General features: G+C 36.9%; 3 protein-coding genes and 1 non-coding gene across 10 annotated transcripts; 2 read left to right on the top strand and 2 right to left on the bottom strand.

The window, feature by feature from the left end:
* Positions 1-457: 457 nt before the first annotated feature.
* On the top strand, positions 458-9,544 carry LOC105189958 (ketohexokinase). Of its 6 annotated transcripts, none has more exons than XM_025304897.1 (7): positions 459-908; positions 989-1,089; positions 1,952-2,282; positions 2,346-2,596; positions 2,719-2,872; positions 9,165-9,267; positions 9,369-9,544. In XM_025304897.1, the coding sequence occupies exons 2-6, from the start codon at positions 989-991 to the stop codon at positions 9,261-9,263; spliced, it is 936 nt and encodes a 311-aa protein (XP_025160682.1). In that variant the 5' UTR covers positions 459-908; the 3' UTR covers positions 9,264-9,267; positions 9,369-9,544. The 6 variants fall into 6 exon arrangements, with proteins under 6 accessions (XP_025160681.1, XP_025160682.1, XP_011150704.1 ...); XM_011152402.2 differs by having other exon boundaries at positions 461-908; positions 9,198-9,267; XM_025304896.1 differs by lacking the exons at positions 9,165-9,267; positions 9,369-9,544 and having other exon boundaries at positions 458-647; positions 725-908; positions 2,719-3,115.
* Positions 3,410-7,229, bottom strand: LOC105189957 (epidermal retinol dehydrogenase 2). The gene is made up of 8 exons (XM_011152399.3): positions 7,121-7,229; positions 5,287-5,452; positions 5,039-5,193; positions 4,731-4,908; positions 4,338-4,467; positions 4,065-4,185; positions 3,822-3,944; positions 3,410-3,589 (listed from the first exon to the last, which is right to left on the bottom strand). Exons 2-8 carry the CDS (start codon positions 5,410-5,412, stop codon positions 3,520-3,522), a joined length of 903 nt encoding a protein of 300 aa, XP_011150701.1. The 5' UTR covers positions 5,413-5,452; positions 7,121-7,229; the 3' UTR covers positions 3,410-3,519.
* A 438-nt stretch (positions 9,545-9,982) lies between the features above and the next one.
* LOC105189959 (short-chain dehydrogenase/reductase family 16C member 6) lies at positions 9,983-17,224 on the bottom strand. Of its 2 annotated transcripts, XM_011152403.3 has the most exons (9): positions 17,086-17,224; positions 14,015-14,071; positions 12,872-13,031; positions 12,458-12,615; positions 12,148-12,325; positions 11,776-11,905; positions 11,505-11,625; positions 10,820-10,945; positions 9,983-10,629 (listed from the first exon to the last, which is right to left on the bottom strand). In XM_011152403.3, exons 2-9 carry the CDS (start codon positions 14,044-14,046, stop codon positions 10,560-10,562), a joined length of 975 nt encoding a protein of 324 aa, XP_011150705.1. In that variant the 5' UTR covers positions 14,047-14,071; positions 17,086-17,224; the 3' UTR covers positions 9,983-10,559. The 2 variants fall into 2 exon arrangements, with proteins under 2 accessions (XP_011150705.1, XP_011150707.1); XM_011152405.3 differs by lacking the exon at positions 14,015-14,071 and having other exon boundaries at positions 17,086-17,223.
* A 2,820-nt stretch (positions 17,225-20,044) lies between these two features.
* TRNAI-AAU (transfer RNA isoleucine (anticodon AAU)) lies at positions 20,045-20,118 on the top strand. The gene has a single exon. It is a non-coding gene; the product is annotated as a tRNA-Ile (tRNA).
* Positions 20,119-20,346: the final 228 nt, after the last annotated feature.

Here is a 20,346-nt window from a genome sequence, read left to right as displayed (position 1 = left end):
AGAATGAGACAACTATATTTTTTCTCACTTTAACTTATTGCGCCGGTTCAGTAGTGCAGCTAAAAGAAAGGAACAAACCAATTGTCGTTGAGTCGTACTACGGATTCGATTCTTCATTAACGATGACGGTTGCTTGTAGTGGAGATATTGGAATTAATAGCGTTTTCATCTGCCTTGGTCTGTCCAAATCAGTATTTTTGAGCTAGTCTTTTGAAAGTATTTGTAATAAGAAAAGCGTGTAATCATAACGGGTCTAATAGGGACGGGAATAAATGTAGCAGGAAATAGGTCTTGGCTGACAACGCTAGATGGCGCCAACCGCACAGACCGTTATGCGAGCTTCGACAATTCCGACGGACCAATTATATGTGGTCTGTTCTTTGTAGCTGCATTGTTGAACTGCTGGTGCAATAAGTTAAATGTTCTGTTCTTTATAGCTGCACTGCGGAACTAGTGTTAATAAGTTAGAATGAAACAACTATATTTTTTCTCACTTTAACTTATCGCACCAGTTCAGTAGTGCGGCTAAAAAGAACAGACGACAAAAGTGAGACAAATATAGGTTTTCTCATTCTAGCTTATTATTGCATCAGTTCAGTAGTGCAGCTACAAAGAACAGACCACTAGCTCCACACAGTGGGAAACGTGTAAGATTCGCTCGGGTAACAAAAATTACCGTTGCAAGTTAATCGGTTTTTGAATCAGTTCTAATCATCAACCGCAGATCGTCAATGGCTGCGTTCAGAAACCACACAACGATTACACAACGGTTGAATAATTCGTCAACGTTATTGGTCTGAATGTAAGGATCTAACAGTAAGGACCAATAGTTACTAAGCGCTCAGTGAGCGCTTTGTTTTCTAAACGCAATCAATGTTTATCGCATCGAACAAACGATCAAGCGAAAGGTCAGCAGTATTTTTCTATTTGGACTGTGTAAACCTGTCATCGACTTTCGAAGGAAAAGATTGTTAATTTGTTTTCGCAGATGGACTTCGATACTCCGAAGAAAATCCTATGTGTGGGTGTCATCTGCCTCGATATCGTCCAAACGTGCGAACAATTCCCTTTGGAAGATTCCATTGTAAGGTTAGTTGTGTGAGGCGTCATGTGTGCAGTTGCGTACGTTGTGTATCCTCCGTTATCTTCCGTTCTCGCGCTTGATTGCACAATGGGTTAGCTGCGCGTGAGTTTGCGAGCGAGATATACGTTGTTGGTACATAACTAACAAATCATAAAGCTACTTATATAAAGTCAAATGGCACATTTGAATTTACTTGCGGCCGCTCTCAGTCTCTCATTCGTGTTGCATATAATCAAATTATAATTATTAAAATAAAAAATTCTAAGATTAAAAGCTAAATTCGGCCATTATAGCCAGTAGCCTGTGTAACGCGGACATTTTGTTTTCGCGGACTCTGTACGCGTTTCGGACCGAATTTAACTTTCGATTGAATATCCGTGAAAGCTTTAGCGTGAATGTGAATCCTCTAAAAAGATATCATCTTGAGACCCGAACAACATCATAATCGTTAAAACTGCCAAACAAGAACAATTGAACCTCGTTGCTCGTAGAATGTGACTTGTAACGTGTAATACGTAAATACGTGTAATACGTAGACGTGATTTAGCGATACGATCAGCCCGGAAATTTGTAAGATTTTGCGAGCTTGTTATTTAGAAAAAAGTCTCCAGCTTATCTTAGCTTAGGCAGTTTTGTCCGACTTCTCCTTGTCCAAGTACCGTCGGATGAATCAATAATTCAGTGGACTTTGTATCGTCGTACTTTTAAATTAGAGTTACACGCGCGTATCAATATCTTCTTTGACTCGATAGCGCATAAGACAGCTGATTATGATTCGTAGAAAATACATATGCGAAATGCCACTCACTTATACGCGATGTAGAATTTCTAGAAAATCGCGATGAGTCATGTGGAAACGAATTTCAGATCTACGGACTACCAGTGGCAAAGAGGAGGCAATTCATCCAACTCTTGCACCGTGCTGTCGTTGTTAGGACAGCCGTGCGAACTTTTAGCATGCTTGTGCGCGGATGAATACGGATCTTTTCTGCAAAATGATCTGTGCAGATATAATATTGACTATTGTCATTGTCCTGTAATGCCGCGAACTTTCAGTTGCCCTATTTCGACCATCATACTGAGTTCAAGTACTGGAAGCCGCACAATTATACATCACAAAGCATCAAACTTTCCGGAATTAACGCTCAAGGATTTCGAGACTCTTAACTTGGAGGAATATAGCTGGATACACTTTGAGGTAGCTTCGATGTGATTGAAAAATGATTTTGCAACGCGAAGCAGCTGTTTCCTGTGCTTTCAGGGACGGAATTTAGATCAAGTGTCAGCTATGATGCAACGTGTGAAAAGTTACAATAACTCATTGAACGATCGAGACACGAAATATCGTGCGCCAATCACAATTAGCGTAGAATTAGAACGCCCCAGGCCGGAATTATTGGATCTGTTGTCGCACGCTGACGTAACGTTCGTAGCAAAAGATTTCGCCAAGAGTCAAGGTCTCGAAAGTATGAGCGAGATATTAAGGAACATTGTTTCGCACGCCAAACCGGGGTAAAAAAACAAAAAAATGAAAGAAAAACATAAAATCATCTTTATGTCTGTCTAGCATCTTAGAACGTCGACGGATGATTATTTTGTTACGACATTTGACATTCTGTTAAATGCCTTTCTAGAGCAGCTATCATTTGCGCTTGGGCAGAGAAGGGCGCAATGGCGTGCATCGCGAATGGTGTCGTAGTGCAATCTCCAGCTTTTCCTCCACGAAAGGTGATGGACACTTTAGGCGCAGGTGACACATTTAACGCAGCTATGTTGCACCATTTAAACGTAAGCAAAGCAAAGTTTATGAGTAAATGCTCCAACGGAGGAAGTTTAAAATATACTCGAATGAAATTTATTGACGAAACAGTGTTACAACAGGCAGTTACATTTGCGTGTCGTATCGCTGGCGCAAAAGTTGGATTACGAGGTTACGACGGGCTTGATCAAATTTACCTTGATATTTTACAGAATACTCTAGTAGATTAACCAAAAGCATTTGTACACATGATATATATATATATATACATATATATATATATTTTTTTTCTTTCTAATTTTAAACATGGTGCAGTGTACAGATTTTTGTGAATGTATTTATAAAGGCAATAATACTTGTACTTTATGGACTGTTTTAAATAGATTTTATAGTACAACTAATGAAGTTCTGATTGGATATACCTAAAACACCTAACATTTCGTTCTTTTTCCTCATCTTCCCGAAAAGAGGTTTCCAATTTTTCGAACTTTTGCACTCACCACCCACATTATCCGATCTTAATGTTTTCAATGTAATTGCATTACATTTAGTATCTTATCTCTAACATTATTAAGGCCGTTAACAAAAATGTATGACGAAAGAAAATATTAATTACGTATTAGTAGGTTTATCTTTTCCCCAAGAATTTTCCAAAATGAATCCAGCAAAATATGTCTCAGTTTTCTGGTTCAACAGCGCAATCTATGAAGTCTCTGACATCCTCTTGCATATTTTTGGAGGTAGCACTAAAAATAAAAATTACAACAAAGGAAGATGTGTCTGTCCATCTGTCTAACTTGACAGCTCGTTATTTGAAACAATGTCAAGTCTGCAAGGTATAGTTCGACTCATTGTATACTCGTACGCGCGTCAGTATCATATCATATGAATAATACGCTTTGTAAGATTCAATTTGCTAAATATTCTACGATATAAATAGATTTATCAGTTTTCTGTGATAATATATGCCGTACTCACTGTACTATATTGATAAGTGGTAGCCAATATGAAGGTATAGATCTTTCTGTTATATCTCGTCGCTGCGCGCTAATTATTTCTGCGGCCGCCTTTTCTGGAGGAACTAATGACACTATTGGATTTCTGTCAGAAAAGAGAAAAAGACAAATTTTGGTTGTCGCGTTAAGAATTGAGATTTTCTTATATTTACGTTTTTGCGAACGCATATACTCGCTCGTGACATTAATTTTGTTTTAGACTTACGTTAATCTCAGCTTTTTACAGAGTCCGGTATCTACAATATTAGGAAAGATTGTAGTAAATTTAATTAAAGATTTTCCTTCTGTAGTTATACGTAACTCTTCCCTAAGCGCAGTCATAAAACCTGAAAAAGCCGCGCGAGAGCTTGAGAAAAATAATGTTTTTCACTTTTTTAAATCAAATTATAATTATATAAATCCTAGCAAGCTATAATCATATAAATCCTGGCTATAAGTGACGAATCGCAACATTTAATGTACATAAAGTGGAATCAACCTCTGATTGCGGATTTTGTGGCGGAATAAGCGGTCAAATTGGGGAATCCTACGAGTCCCGCTATCGACGATATTGCAACGACATGACCGTGGTTATTTTTGATCATGTCGGGTAAAAAGGCTTGCACCATCTAGAAAGAAATTAATGCATATTGACGTCAATTTACATTACTAAAAGTTGGATTTTTTCTTCTCTCTCTCTCTCTCTCTCTCTCTCCCTCTCTCTCTCTCTCCCTCTCTCCTTCTCTCTCTCTCTCTCTCTCTCTCTCTCTCTCTCTTTTCTCGAGAGAGAAATGCATAGGACAATATCACTAGCATATTAACATTCCATTCGATAGTAAACTATGGTAGCAGAGTATTAGTATTCAAATGTAAAATGACTATTTCCACTTGCCCAGAAATGTGACAATATATTGACGTTGAATTCACTTTTGATCTGATCGATTGTTAAATCCATGAAAAAACGACAGTTCATTATGCCGGCATTGTTAATTAAGACAGTTACTTCGCCCACTTCTTTCCTTATTTGTTGGGCTACTTCGAGGACTTGTGCGTTATCGGTTATATCGCACCTATAAAACACGATGTAGGATTTTAATTACTACATGCGGACTACAACACAGTTGCACACGCGTTGGAAATTTGATCGTTGTGCAAGTGTGCAGGAAGCAAGCGACGTTGCTCGAATCGACATTAACATACCGATATGCATACACTGGCCTTCCTGTAGCTTTTGTAGCTTCCTCGGCGACATTTTCATTTGTTTGCTGGTTTATGTCCAAGCACACAACCGTTGCACCCAGGTGTGCGTATTGAAGCGTCAACTCCCTTCCTATACCGTGACCAGCACCGGTGACCTAGATGATGACGCGGAAAAATGTAACATTTAGTCAAGCTTTTGCCAATCGACATCTTTGATCGGCATATTTTTCAGCACAGTTAGTACGTACCAAGACAATCTCGTCACTCACAGATTTCTTTGAAACGAAGAAGCTGCTAAGCGCGCCGTATGCACTCTCGCATATGCGATAAGGAATTTTCAAAAGGAGGAATACCAGTCTGATCAGAAAACTCATCCTTGTGTATATCCGAATTATGATTATCTGAAAAATTAATCTATAAACATGAAAAAAACATATGTTGAATTTAACTTAGTTTCCAGTGAGAAATTCGTATCGTGTCTGACATCTGACGCACGATCCCCCCCCCCCCCTGTATCAAGAAGAATATGTTTTCTGGTAAAAAAAAAAAATAAAAAAGTTGCTAGTTAGAAAATATAAAATATGAAGTCTCCGCCATTGGATATCGAATCATCGTGCGTCAAACGTCGGACACGGTAGTAATAAGATCATTGTTCTGCATTGATTACGACTCGTACTTCGTATAGGTATAAGTACCTTGTACAGGATACCTCGTACGAAACAAGAATATGCAGTCTGTAAAGTAAGAGCGTGTACGGGTTAATGTGTAGAAAATTTTATTTTTAATGATTTTTAAGTACATGGATTTGTTGTACTCCATGAGAAGAAAAATGCTATACCATTAATAATGAGTCCAGTCACATCACCGGCATTGATAATTGCCTGGCATCTGCCGAGGCATACTTTCCACTAAGTTGACTGCGTATTCGTTCGGTAAAGACCTCCAAATGAGACGAATTTGTCGTGTCAGCTGCTTCAAAGTGCCACACTCTTTTTCCTCGAAGCTTGCGCTTGAGATATGCCATTTTCACACATTTTCAATGGGATTTGCATCTGGCGACTGCGATGGCCAAGTGTGACGATGCCAGACTGCTCTTTCCACTCGGTGCAAAGCTTGCTCCCCAGTGTTTTGTTTGGATCGTTGTCTTTCTGTAAGATCCAGTTGTCGTTTTTTTTTTTTTTTTTGTGAAGCATCGTTCAGCACTCGGCAGCAAACACTTCTTATAAATTTTAAGCATTAAGGTCAGGTTCCGCTTAAACAAATTCACAATTTTTTTCCCATATTCGGCGTCACTTCGCCTATTTCCATTGCCTGAGCGCCACGTTCTGGCAAATCATCGACATTTTTGATCTTCTTATATTGCTGAACCCACTTAGCGACGAACGATTTTGACTCTCCCATGTATTTAGCAGCAGCCACTGCATATGAGATTTTTGGTCCTTTGTGGGGTGAAAACAAAGGAACACAGCCGCGTAGCGCGTATGCGGCACTCATGGCGCATGATTAACGTGTTTCTCAGGTTAGAGTTCGACGCCAGCTGAATCTTTTGTGACAAAGCATTCACGACAAAGATTTCATCTATCACCGGCTCACAAAAAAACTAGGACGATATGTGAAGCCAACTGCCATTTATGCCGTACACGCTCTTACTTTACAGACTGTATATGAGATAAGTGAAATATACGGATTTGACGGATTTTTAGTAAATAGCGGGTACGTTTCATTTTTGTAAATATATTGCCCGTTTGACAAAAGTCGACTCAGTTGCTGACTTCATCCTGTTGTCGGGATAATTTACATATGAATCGCTATGCGTACTCTCGTACTCTAGTGTGGTTTATATAACTCGATATTTATTTTCTCACCAACTAAAAGTACGATCTATTGAATAACTTCGAAAGAATATTTTATCTTTAACGCTCTTTTTAACAGTAACAGTATCACTATGTCGAATTTCTTCTCGGAAGTCTATACTGAAATATCCCATAATTTTTAGATTATTGACGTAACTTTTTAAGATCTAATAACGTAAGATTGACAATTTTACCCAGAAAAAAACATAATAATAACGAATGTACATACCTGGTTGTAATACTTGCGATAATAAAGAAACGTGATTAGTCCAAACCAATTGTTCACACTATATCAGTTTTGTATCTCTATATTTATATCTCTTTCCTTACTAACTACGGTCGTTTCTCGAATTCAACTGCTCTGGTGAACATTGAAATACAGTATAAATATCTCGTATGGAGATTAAATGTTTAATTTGCAATTCAATGTATCCGAGATACGCATTTATTATAGGCTGCCATTCTTATTCTCGAAGACTTATCGAGTATCAATTAAACAAGAAATTATTTAAAAGAACAATAAAAAGCGAACAAAATCTTAATCAACTCTACATGCGTTTGTTTAATACGTACGAATAAATCTAGAAATGTAGAAATCTAGAAATAGATTGAAAATAACTGGAAACAAAAGCACAATTATATAAAAATTTAGGAAAATGTTTACAGTTTTACAATATTAAAATTTATCCTTGTCATAAAAATAAAAGTAATCATCATATAGGAATTATGCCAAATGCCAATAAAAAACAAAAAAAGAAAGGTCAACGTGCGAACACACACACTACATAATTAAATTTTTTCATTACCAAGCTTTAATCGTCGAACTATGTTAAAGAATTTGTACCTGAGGTTTGTGGCCTTTTCGTCTTTATATCTGATCTTTATATTGATACCTCCTCCTTCCTCTCCCCCACTTCTTTTGTTTCGTAACATTAGATTGTCTGAAGCTGTGTAAAACTGTCAAGGTCAGAGGACGATATTAGATGAAATTCTTTCTGTCTTTACAGCCTAAAAGCGTGTAGTTACATTGCTGGAACGTTATAATATTGTAGATTGCATTGTAATATCATTGCAACATGGTAATATGTATTATGTAATACATATTACGGCGTAATCTAATAGAAAGATTGTGAAAATATTGTAGCAGACTGGCACACTGGGCGTAATATTAGTTACATTTAGCGAACGCAACAGCTATTGACTTTTAACAAATAAAATGATTTATCAGATGTGGAAATATATATCAATCATATATGATTGTTATTTATTACCAGTATTTCGGAACTGTAGTATTTTTGTTACGCCACTGTTGTATTCGCCACTGCTGCGCATACGCAAAAAGAATCCTGTTTTAGACCTACACTGACTACACCGAGTTTGCTGAGTTATTTTTGATGTTGCTGGGTTTCGTTAATAGTTCGTTGATTTCCTTGAGCGTATATGATGTAACATATGGTGTATGCATTGTAATAGGACAGAGGTGCAATAAGTGCGAAAGCAGAGATTTATTGTTATCATGGAAGAGCAAAGATAGAACAGAATAAATTAAAATTAATAAAACAGAATAAATTAATAGAAGAGAGTAGATTAAAATTAATTTATAACCAAGCTCGATTATTTTGAGGTTATACTGCGTCTTATATTTTGCAAGCATGTTATTGTTAATAGTTATTGTCCAATCACTATGATAAATTTTCACATTCGATATTTTTATTATTGTTAAGCTCACTTTGTGAGTGTTTAATCAACCATTACAACATAGCGTTGTAAATAATTGGTGAGAAGCATATTCGTACCAATGTTGCACCGGATACTTTCTGAAGATACAATGCAGAAAATATTAATGTAAAAGTTTCCTCTGTAATATTTACCTAATCAGCATTATTTCCATTAGTGAAATTGCTAGATAATTTTATATACTATTGGTACTTACATTTTAATTCTAACATATTTTTTTCCACAAACTGCTGCTTTTTATAGCTTTGTCATTCTATTAAGTAACATAAGTCTGTAACATATGGACGTTTGGTAAGTCTATGGATTTTTCTAAATACTGTAATGTGATGTGGATTTTAACTTCTACGTTTTGTCTACTTTTGTGTTAAAATTTGATTAAAATATGGATAAATCTTCAGAACTTCATATTATATCACATTCATATCAATTAACCCTTATCGAGCAATTAAACTACAATCTTCCAATTACTGATATTATTATACTTATTATATATTAATTACTGATTTATTTATTTAATATTTGCAATGTTATTTCAGATCATTAAGATACCTATGATTTATTTCCAACAGCGTACCATTGAGGGATATATCTACGCAGCATATGGAACATATGATACGCGAGAACATGGTTACTGATGCAGTGAGTAGTACTTGGAATTATATATTACTAACATCTATAAATATTATCATATAATAATGAATGTTTGTCACTGTTTATTATGAATATGTGTCACTGTTTAGCTTTCAAATAAAGGTGTCAATGGATTCATTCATTCATTCCAAAGAAGAAAACATGTATATTACAGTGTGTGTATGATTGATGTACCTGATGATAAAGAAGATTCTTCTGCTCATGGTAATTTGTTTATAACAATCAGAAACCGATATACATTTACATCCACATCTATATTTATTCTACATGCTATTAACCAAAAGCTATTATTATTTAATACAATATTGCATCTATATGTCCATATATTTTGAATAATCATTGGTACTTGATCTGTATAATTACTTTATTTGTTTAATTATTTTACAATTATTTTAATCAAACACATATTTATATGTTTACAATATATGTACGCGTCTCATATAAAATATGTATACTTATATCAAATACAAAATATAATAATTATCGTAATACAATACAATATATAATTACATTTGCTTTTATTTATGCCACAAAATATATTTTAGATTGTATTTAATTTAGATTGTATTAATAAGAGAAATCTACTCTTTATGCACTGCTACAGATATGTTGCGCTGTATATATATATATATGTATGTATGTATGTATGTATGTATATCATTATTAATACACTAAAAAATATGTGAATAAGACTGCGTCCGGAAAGTTGTTGTGACCCTTTTATTTCCCATGTAATAACATCAGTGCGTTTTATCATCGCATTAATATTTCGTTGTACAAATGTAAAAGAATTCTACCAATACGCTGTCATTAACAGAATGAAACAATTGTCGCGCCCGCTATTAATTCACACGACATCGTCGAGGAAATGACAGATTGCGACCTTTTGTCAAAATTTGTACAAAGTCTTGTTGACCTATAATGACATTATTTATCATTATTTATCATATAACATTTACATACTTATTTATATATATCGGAGCTGTCCACGATTCATCGATGCGTTCGAAGCGTATTGTATTGTATCCTTTTCTTTAACACTTTTGTTATTTCCTACATGTATATATGAAACACAGTTATGTCATAATATAATAAACGTAAAGTACAAAAACGCGCGATATAAGAATCGCGAACGGCTCAGTTCACATTGCTCGACTATCCGTAAGTAACGCAATAATGTATGAAAAAATCACGTATAAACAGTTTTATTCACAAATCACACGTGTTTCAGGATTCGCCTCGACTTAATTCGCGACGACGAATGTCTCGCGTATTTGTTATTAAATGTCTGCCTCGACACCGCTTTCTATGAAGTCTGTCAGGCTGAATAAGGCATTGTCAGGGAAATTCCTGAAACCAAAGTATTTATATATATATATATATTACCGTTATATATTTGTCATCATTGATTATCTCAACATTTTCGGCAAGAGAGTTGACGAAAGGAAATTAATTCGTTAAATATCGAAGATATAACATTTTGAGAAAATAGCAATTCTTGAACATTCGTTATCGTATATTTGATAATTTTGCGAATTACCTCAGCACCGTTCCTAATGACAGAAAATATGCGGGTATTGTTTTCTCTCGAAAACCTCGCCTCTGTGCTCTGATTATTTCTGAGGCTGCTTGCTGCGGTGAAACCAACGGCATGGCATGCGGGTACCTGTTGTTGAATTCGAGGTCTTAATTATCGATAAATAGTAACAATTTTACAGGTGGTAACGATTTAAATTAAAAGGCAAATTCAAGATTAATGCTTTCGCGGTTGAAAAGGAATTCCGATTCATTTGGGTTACTGAATTTAGAAGAAATTGTAGGAACACTCTCGTTCTCTCTCCAAAGTGAACCGTTCAATGGTTGTACACTTTGTCGCGCGCTTCTACACACACACACACACACAGACACACACACATGTGTGTATACATATTTTATTATGGAAAAATTACGACAGCTTACCTCGTATCCAAAAATCTAGTCTGCATGTAAACGTATAATTGGTTAGCAATGTACAATTATTGTAATGCATTCGGCATCATTCGACAGACAAACACACATACCTATTTAATCGAGATATTTGATCTTATGAACTAATAACGTCGTATCGTTGTCACAGACCGACCGAAAGACGCAACATTACGTTTTAATTACTTTGACGCAATGAGACGCATTTCGTTCCATCCAATTGCGTTAGTTAGCACTGTTACTTTATTTAGCAAACTTACTTTATTTTTGGCTTCTTGCACAGCCCAGTGTCCACCATGTACGGATAAATGGTAGTGAATTTGATCTGTGATTTTCCTTTGGTAGATGTTCGTAGTTCCTCGCTAATCGCCTCCATGAGTCCTGCAATATTTCCATTAGCGGACAGAATCGTTAGAAGACTGTCGCAATTTTATTTGCGACATTTCGAATAGGAGGCAATTTTTTTCATTCATTCGCACATGAATGAACGTTTGCGTAAAATGTAACGTTACAATCGTCAAATACGATTACCTCTGACTGCAAACTTGCTGGCGCAATAGGGAACCAAATTTGGAAGGCCACCGAGGCCCGCCAAGGACGAGAGCGCAACTACGTGACCGTGATTTTTTGCAATCATACTTGGTAGGAATGCCTGCAGTATCTGAGAAAATGAGAATAGAATCTTGTTGTTGAAAATGAATTCCATTTCTCACGATTGCAGTTTACAGTATCGTGTCTCTCGTCGTATTTGAAAGAATACCAATAATTGCATTATTAAATCATTGCGAGAAATCATTGCAATTTGTAACATATCAACAATTTTGACACAGCGTGTGTGAAACACCTGGTATTTTGTGTATTAATGAAACTTTTTTTTACGTTTTAATACTTGGATTCACTTACCCAGAAGTGAGCTAACACGTTGACATCGAAGATTCGTCTAATCTCGTCGGTGGTGTGATCGAGGAAAGTATGACAAGGCATTATACCGGCATTGTTAACTAAGATAGTAACATCGCCGACTTCTCTCTTGACCTTAGCGGCTACTTCGAAGACTTCTTCTCTCTTCGATACGTCGCATCTGTGCAACGAGGTGACAAAAAGGTGTCGTCAGAGCTTTCTATCGAATGAATATGCTTCCTAATTGTATCGTCGCTCTCCGCGCGAAATCCTCCTTGATCTTAAAGATCAAGAACATATAAAACAGACATACTTGTACGCATACGCTGTGCTCGACGAGCCCATCTTTTTAATCTCCTTCACTGTCTCCTCGTTTTCTTGTTGATTCATATCCCAACATACCACCGTCGCGCCTAAAGACGCATAACGGAGCGCTAACTCCTTGCCGATACCATGGCCCGTGCCTGTTATCTGTATCAATCAAAATAATCATCGTTACCGCGTTCGCATTTCAGATTAGATTTGAGAAGAAAGCGAGAGACAGAAAACAGAAAAAGAGAAGAGAAAAGATTAATTATTACGACGATAGTATTGTTATATATTATAGTAACACAAGTTATTAATATATATATATATATATATATATATATATACACACAACATACATTTTATTGATAATCTTTTATATGCGATAATATTATATGTTAATGTGCACCCCAATACACACCAAAACGATCTCCCCGACCACGCTTTTCTCTTCCGTTGGCACAAAAAATTTATACACACTTTCGCAGATGTAATATAAAATTTTCAAAACAAGTAGTAAAACATTTGCCAAGACCAATGCGCCGTTGTACGCTTTTATCATGGTTGCTTGATATTCCGGCCTGAAAAATGAATGAGAGATCTTTTCTTAAAAAATTATACATAAATAATATATAACTTCATCTTAGAAAAATAATGTGGTGTATAGTATAAAGAGAATATATGGTAAGTTTTATAACATACGCACACTTGCACACACACACACACACACACACACACAGTTTTAGGAACCATAAGATGAACCATAATGTTAATAGTATTGGTACCGGTACTAATATCAGCGCAAAAAACGTTTTCGTAAACATTTCTCTTATATTTTCTTTCATATTTACGCGAATTGCAAAACATTTTGTATGTTTATAGTAGCCGTTGATTGCAATCTACCACGCAGCTGATCATTGTAACGATCACAATAAAACTTTCGTCAATTTTGCGCATACGTTCAAATGAAGCGACTCAACAACCTTTTCTCATCTATTTCACCTTTAGTTTCTTTCTATTCTTTCTACACACAAATACCTTGGTAATTGTCTTATATAATCATCACCGAGTATACGTTACCGCGAGTTTTAGAAAAAAAAAAAATCTCGGTATCATCTGCTTTTTGAAACGATCGGTTTCTTCTTGTTATTACACGTATCCGCGATATGTTAGTTAGTTGAAAGATTAGTGGGAACAGTTGTCGTATTTGATATTGTATTTCTCCATTATATAACGCTCGTAATATTGTATTTGTATCTTTGTTATATAATGCTCCTTCTTATATGTTATATAATGTGCTACTCCATTGATCCCATCGGCAACAAATTGCGTGTCACATGTATCACACAGAGTCAGTTAACATATAGGTCAACTTTTTATGGGGGTAAGTAATGGGGGGACCCCGTTCGCCCCCACCCGCGCACCAGCGCCCAGATGGCAGGTCTCCTCCAGGAGTTTTAGTGGGTGCAAGTCCCACATAACCTCCGTTTTCCCCCGAGGACGGGGGTACCCATAAGGGGTTTCTCCTGGGTGATCAAAAAAAAAAATAAGGTCAGCTTTTTACCTCATTATTTTCAAATCGTGTGTCATGGTCATCAAGCGACTGCAGCGTCAATTATTTCTGTAATTTTATATTACTCATACATGTCACGCAGCAACATGAGAATGCAAATTCTGTATCAGTTGCGTAATCACAGTGCAACTCGTATATTGTGTGAGTATAATGCAGATTACAACCAACAGCCATCGGCAACTGTTGTGTCGAGAGTTTTTTTCTGTTACGGTACTTAGAATGTGGGCTTGATGTTACATTCAACGATTAATAGTTGTTATGATCATTGCTGCCCATTGTTCCGCGTGACGAAATGTCGTAACGATATTTTTACAAGTAGAATTTTTACAAAATCGTTTGAGTTCGTTACAAAATTGTGCGGAATGTTACTCGCTGATATATGCTGTTAAAAAATCTCGTTGCGACTACCATTATTCCTAGTTCATGTATTTATAAAATTTGTATATCTTTTTATAATATCTGTATATTGTTTTTGCCGATTAACTTCTCTATTTAGAATTTGATTTAGAGTCGACCAATAATACAACGTTTCTCTTTTCTTTTTTCTTTTTTTTATAATCTCTGCCGAGATTAGTATGACTTTGAAAACGGTGTGAGAAAAGACTTTTTGGTGAGATGTTATATAATAGAATAATAAACTCGTAAACATGTAATGAGGCTGAGGGAATTGCTAGAATGATCGCGCCGCAATGTTAATATCGAGCGTAAGAACAATGATTGATTCTTTACTGTGTGTTGCTGCGTGTTCTCTGTACCTTCCCAAAATAATATAAGAGTTAGATGTTGTGTCGCGCAGTATGTGTCTCTCAAGCCTCCTATCCTGTTTAAAGAAATTACAGCAGTAGGGTCACAGATAGCATTATCGCAGTTGGTACTGATTACGTGTCATATCGCGTGCAAGACACAAATGCGATACAGGCGTGCGATACAGGCGTGCGATACAGGCGTGAGGAATGAGATATATATTCGCACGCATAAGCTCCTCACACACATGAGCAGATCGATCGATCCGCAAAGTAAGCATTAATTATTAGCGTCTCCTTGAGAACAAGATGAGATATACGGAATTATTTGTATAAACAACTGACTGTATGTGATTTTTAGAATGAGCAATAACGAGATTTTTTAACAGCATATATTAGCGAATAACATTCCACACAATTTTGTAACGAACTCAAGCGATTTTGTAAAAATTCTCCTTGTAAAAATATCGTTACAACATTTCGTCACGCGGAACAATGGGCAGCAATGATCATAACAACTATTAATCGTTGAATCACGTAACATCAAGCCCACATTCTTTCTAAGTACCGTAACAGAAAAACGCTCTCGACACAACAGTTGCCGATGTGTTGGTTGTAATCTGCTAAATTATACTCACACAGTATACGAGGGTAGTTCCACAAGTACCTGACCTGAACAAAGAAAACATGAAAAGTTTGGGAAAAAATATTTTTATTTTGTCTACATAGTCCCCCCTCCCTTTTAGCTCAATACACTTTTCCCAGCGATGTTCAGCAGTTTCGATATAGTTCCCCTGTTTATAGTGGGAATCGTCGAGCTCCTCGACTCGAAATAGCCATCAAGCCACCTTGGTTCATTGTTTTGACTGTTCCTTCGTCTCAGGTGTGAAGTGATGGACCCATGCTTCATCCATGGTTATAAATCGGCTTTATTGCTGCGAAACTTCGCCGCGAAACACTCGATTGAAACCATTCTCACGACGCTGTTTTTGTTCCAATCGCGGCACCCATCTTGCGCACAGCTCTCTCATGTCCAAATTTTCAGTCAATATGCGATGTATAGCACTTTTCGAAATGCCTAACCATCTGTCTGCTAACTCGCGCACTTTCAGTCGACGGTCACGTCCAATACCATTTGGTGGATTTTCTTCACCATTTCCGACGTGGTCGACCACGTCGACGTGCGATGTTCGTCTTGGCAGCTCGTACGCGGCTCGTCGTTCCAACTCTGCCATCCAATATTTTACTGTTGTAAACGAAGGAGCAGAGGCTCCCCCAGAGTAGAATCTAGCTCCGCTTTCATATTGATTGGACTGAGGCCTTTCAAATGAAAGTATTGTAGCGTAACATAACGATGACCAATTTTTTCCATGTTTACAAATTCACCGAGAGCGTTCACTATTGATGGCTGCCAAACAAATACTAAACAACGTAGCGTCGTCAAACTTCAAACTTAAGCTTCATAAGGTTACTTGCTACTTTCTACCATAGTCATTCTCATCAAACAATAACCGCTATCTATACGTCAGGTCAGGTCAGGTCAGGTCAAGTACTTCTGGGACTACTCCCTCGTATGTATGTATCTTGATCTAGCAGAAGAAAAGGAGCGGAATCAAAGGACGTCTTCTTATTTTTTTGTCTGTTTGCAACATTAGTCACCATTATCGGACAATGGAATATTTTTAAACAAAAGGTAGTCTTCACTTTTTTACCGAAGATAACAGCAGAGAGCATAGAGGACGTCTTCTTATTTTTTGTTTGTTTGCAGCATTAGTCATCATTATCGGACAATGTAATATTTTTAAACAAAAAGTAGTCTTTACTTTTTTTACCGAAGATAACAGCAGAGAGCATAGAGGTGTTTTAGCAGCGAATATCATACTTTTACATCTCTGAATTTATAAATTTTTCAATTTGGAATCTGATATCGGTATCATCCGGAATCAAGTTTCCAATTTTTCTTCTAAAGCTATTCAATCAATTGAGAAGAGGAAGCAGAAGAGAAGAAAAAATGGTCAAATGGAAATTCGAAGAACGTAATTGCGCTACCATATGTCATTTGCAAGATACACATGGCGTTTGAAAAGGTCTTCAAAAAGCAGACCGCAGATCGGGATTCTAAAGTGAGAGTAGTGTAACTGACAAACCGTCAATTGTTAATGTTGAAGATGAATGAGAGAGCGAATCAATTTGAATTTCAAATTTACAGACAAAGATGGGGAGGGGAGGATCCCTTCCCCCCCCCCAATTTTACTCATTTGGAAATGTATGTAACGAGAAGCGAAAGGTTTAGCAGCAGGTTTGCAATTATTTACTTACTTTAATCAGTGGTACAAATACAATACTCCCCCGCGGATCTCCCGGTGTGCACTGACGCGAATGAATTTCGACGAATTATCGATAAGAACCGTCGCCGTTTGCGTACGGACCGCGACTAAACCGCATCTGGCTATGAAGCATTTTCTCAACCACCACCACCACCACCACCACCAATGCAAGATCTTCACTATTACAAGTGCAACAGCTGGTTGGCCTCAGTAGCGACCGAGTGCGTCCATAGGTCGCTGCCATGTCTGTCTATAAGACGACCGCAACTATTATCAGCGCGCAGTAGAAACGACTATTAAAGCGAACTATCTGTGGTGGGTGGTCGTTTGGTCCGCGTCCGCACTTCCGCTAGCGCGTAGCTAGAGTCCGAGGGAAATTATGGCCGTGGTATGGCGCACGCGGGAGCGGAGAAATCGAAGTCGTGACAGTATTTCAGACTATCCTTTCGCGTCTGGAATAGTTGGGCTGAATCGCCGAACTCTTGCACGACATACGACACAGTCGTTTGTAAGTCACCGCGAACATCTCCGTCTCTGCTTCGTGCGAACGATATCACGGCTTAGTCTTTAGTCGTGTTTCTGGGATCTGCGAAAAGATTAATAGTGAGAAAAGGCTCGATTCCCTTGTTCTTCTGACCGGTTATTATGTCTGACGAGGGAACGTTTGGAGCTCACCGGTTTTTTATGGATATATGTTGCGCAGAGAAGCTAAAAATAACACAGACACTAGTACTTCTATTTCCTTTTTCGGCTTCAAAGTTCAAAAGAGTTGAGACCGTGAGATATGTGCGAACAAATGTTTTAGACAAAAGAGTTTACGGTATTACAAATAATTTCGGTATATATTTAGATTAAAAAAATATTTTTTCTTTTTTCAACACAACCCCATCCTTCAATTATTTTTGCAAATTTCGAAATTTTTAAAACGACCAAACTTGAAACACCTACAAATTCTGTACATAACAAGTGTAATTTGCGAATATTTTTAAAACATAAGCTAGACATGCCGCATTGTACGCTCCACGCTATAAATATACGCAATAGGCGCACCGCGTCTATTTTGCACTTGTTGTTGATATTTTCAGCTCAATGTAACACACTCTCTCTCTCTCTCTCTCTCTCTCTCTCTCTCTCTCTCTCTCTCTCTCTCTCTCTGTGTTTATCTATTTCTATAAAAATAATCTGTTTATTAAATCTATGTGCAACAGTGACTTCTATATCAGAAGATTGATGAGACATAATCGAGGACAGATTGTCAGCATAATGGTTGGTATTATCTTGCTTTCAAAATCCAAGATATTTGTTTCGACTTTTTTGGACTTGAAAATATTCACTTGTTATATTACTTTTTTATTATCAACTTATAATATTATTTACTCGCTGACGTAAACTTGTTTGAAATTCTAAACACTATTTATATATGTTATGATATTATTTAAAAAGTCAAGATACCATATTCCAGGAAAAATAGGTTTGCGAGAAACTGATTGGATATCAAGGAGGTGGAATATAAGAAGAATATAAAGCAAGAGAAACGAGAACGTTTCGATAAAATTGAATTGAATAGCATTAAGATTTAGCGATTGGACAAAAGCTAAGAATGCGCGTCACATTTTTTGCAGATTAAACATTTCGGTTCTACGTTTTTCTTCTCTTGTGCGAACTTTATCACGGCTAATCTCGGGACACAGCGAGTTCCAATCTATTGATTGCCTTTGGTTTTAACCGATCTGTCGATCGATAAGGATGCACATGAAGCCTTTTATATACGCGAATCTCCGAATAGAGTGTTACAGATATCTCTTCTTTGTTGTCACGTTGTGCTTCCGATCTCTGGTTCTGCGTTCTGATGCATTATCAGTGCATCAGAAATCAGTATCATCAATATTATAGTTTTCTTGCCTATGTGGGTAGAGAGCGATGGCTCTCTTTTGCGTGTACATTTACTAAAACGTGCGGATCTAATAACTGACCTGTAGGCATTTGTGTTGTTTCGCGTGACGAATGATAAATCTCGCGAGCGTAACTTGCGTTTTGCCTATAAAATACACTCGTCGAATTAAGTTTCAACAGAATACGAACGTGAAATTAATTCTTTTGTATAATCTCAATGTATGTATTGTAATACCGATACTGGTCATCAGCAGACCTTGTATCTGCGTGTTTTGTAATATTGATACGAGAGTATCACGATAGCATTGTCCTTGTGAGAGACATGTTCGTTGACGTCCGACCAATTTACACTTTACATGAAAGTTGTAAAAGAAGGAAGTCGGTTATAGACCTGTTGTTAGTCCGCGGTCTATGTAATATCAAACTAAACGAACGGCAGTCCATTGACCGTTGTTCCTTGTCGCGACTCTATGAATAGTGGAATCGATATAGGGTTCACGAACTCCCTCAAGCAGCAGAGACAAGTTCCTGGATGAAGACGGCTCACGGCCGTCTCGAAAACCTGAAACGGCAAGTGTTGAATTGACCCGTCTGCAACGGCTAAAAAAGTATAGATAACTAGAATCGAATATCAAGAAATCATGTTTTTTCGATTTTATCAGAGACTTGACCTTGACGAATTGACTTTGATGATATTCTTCAAAATCTTTTGTGTCAACGTGATTTTATCTCACGAATAATTAACAAAGAGAAAGAAAAATTAGGCTACACGTAAATTCGTTATTAAACAAGTAAATTGCTTATGTTTAAACGACCATTAATTATAAAAGTAGGGAATTGGATTGTAAACTAAATGATTGCACGTCAAACAGCAAGAAAGCATACTGTTATCGATATTCTCATGACAAAATATCTTTTTGTTTTGTATTTATATATAATGGTTGTTTCTTTTAGTACTTAACTAAAAAATTATTGGAGAATACACAAATATTGTGGAAATTATAAAACATATTTCGAATGTAGCGGAATACAGGTGAAATAAGACAACGAGTCAATGCGGCCCATTAGCTCAGTTGGTTAGAGCGTCGTGCTAATAACGCGAAGGTCGCGGGTTCGATCCCCTCATGGGCCAGTCTTTTTTTTTAGTTTCACCAAGTTTTTCATACAACTATAATATGAATATAAAACATAAAATTTGAAATGTTTCGAGAATTGCATCTTTTTTCCGTTTCATTTCTCACTTATTTTTTCGAGCCAAGTCCGAGTCAAGAAGATTATTTTATCGTTGCTGAATTGCGGAAGGAAATACCTGCTGATACATCGCATGAAAGGATAGTGATCTTCTTTTTCTGAGGACACG

Source organism: Harpegnathos saltator, unplaced genomic scaffold, assembly GCF_003227715.2.
Source record: "Harpegnathos saltator strain DR-91 unplaced genomic scaffold, Hsal_v8.6 scaffold657, whole genome shotgun sequence".
Lineage (NCBI taxonomy): Eukaryota > Metazoa > Arthropoda > Insecta > Hymenoptera > Formicidae > Harpegnathos > Harpegnathos saltator.
This window is presented reverse-complemented; position numbering and strand designations above follow the sequence as displayed.

What these genes read in the sequence shown, in the direction of transcription:
- LOC105189958 (XM_025304896.1), top strand. Translation starts at nt 989, where the DNA reads ATGGACTTCGATACTCCGAAGAAAATCCTATGTGTGGGTGTCATCTGC. An exon ending in TTGGAAGATTCCATTGTAAG is followed by an intron (nt 1,090 to 1,951) that starts GTTAGTTGTGTG and finishes AACGAATTTCAG; the next exon opens with ATCTACGGACTACCAGTGGC. An exon ending in GTTTCGCACGCCAAACCGGG is followed by an intron (nt 2,597 to 2,718) that starts GTAAAAAAACAA and finishes ATGCCTTTCTAG; the next exon opens with AGCAGCTATCATTTGCGCTT.
- LOC105189957 (XM_011152399.3), bottom strand. Translation starts at nt 5,412, where the DNA reads ATGAGTTTTCTGATCAGACTGGTATTCCTCCTTTTGAAAATTCCTTAT. An exon ending in TGAGTGACGAGATTGTCTTG is followed by an intron (nt 5,194 to 5,286) that starts GTACGTACTAAC and finishes GTCATCATCTAG; the next exon opens with GTCACCGGTGCTGGTCACGG. An exon ending in AGGCCAGTGTATGCATATCG is followed by an intron (nt 4,909 to 5,038) that starts GTATGTTAATGT and finishes CGTGTTTTATAG; the next exon opens with GTGCGATATAACCGATAACG.
- LOC105189959 (XM_011152403.3), bottom strand. Translation starts at nt 14,046, where the DNA reads ATGACCATGACACACGATTTGAAAATAATGAG. An exon ending in TGGTCGGGGAGATCGTTTTG is followed by an intron (nt 12,616 to 12,871) that starts GTGTGTATTGGG and finishes TGATTGATACAG; the next exon opens with ATAACAGGCACGGGCCATGG. An exon ending in TCATTAGGAACGGTGCTGAG is followed by an intron (nt 10,630 to 10,819) that starts GTAATTCGCAAA and finishes CTTTGGTTTCAG; the next exon opens with GAATTTCCCTGACAATGCCT.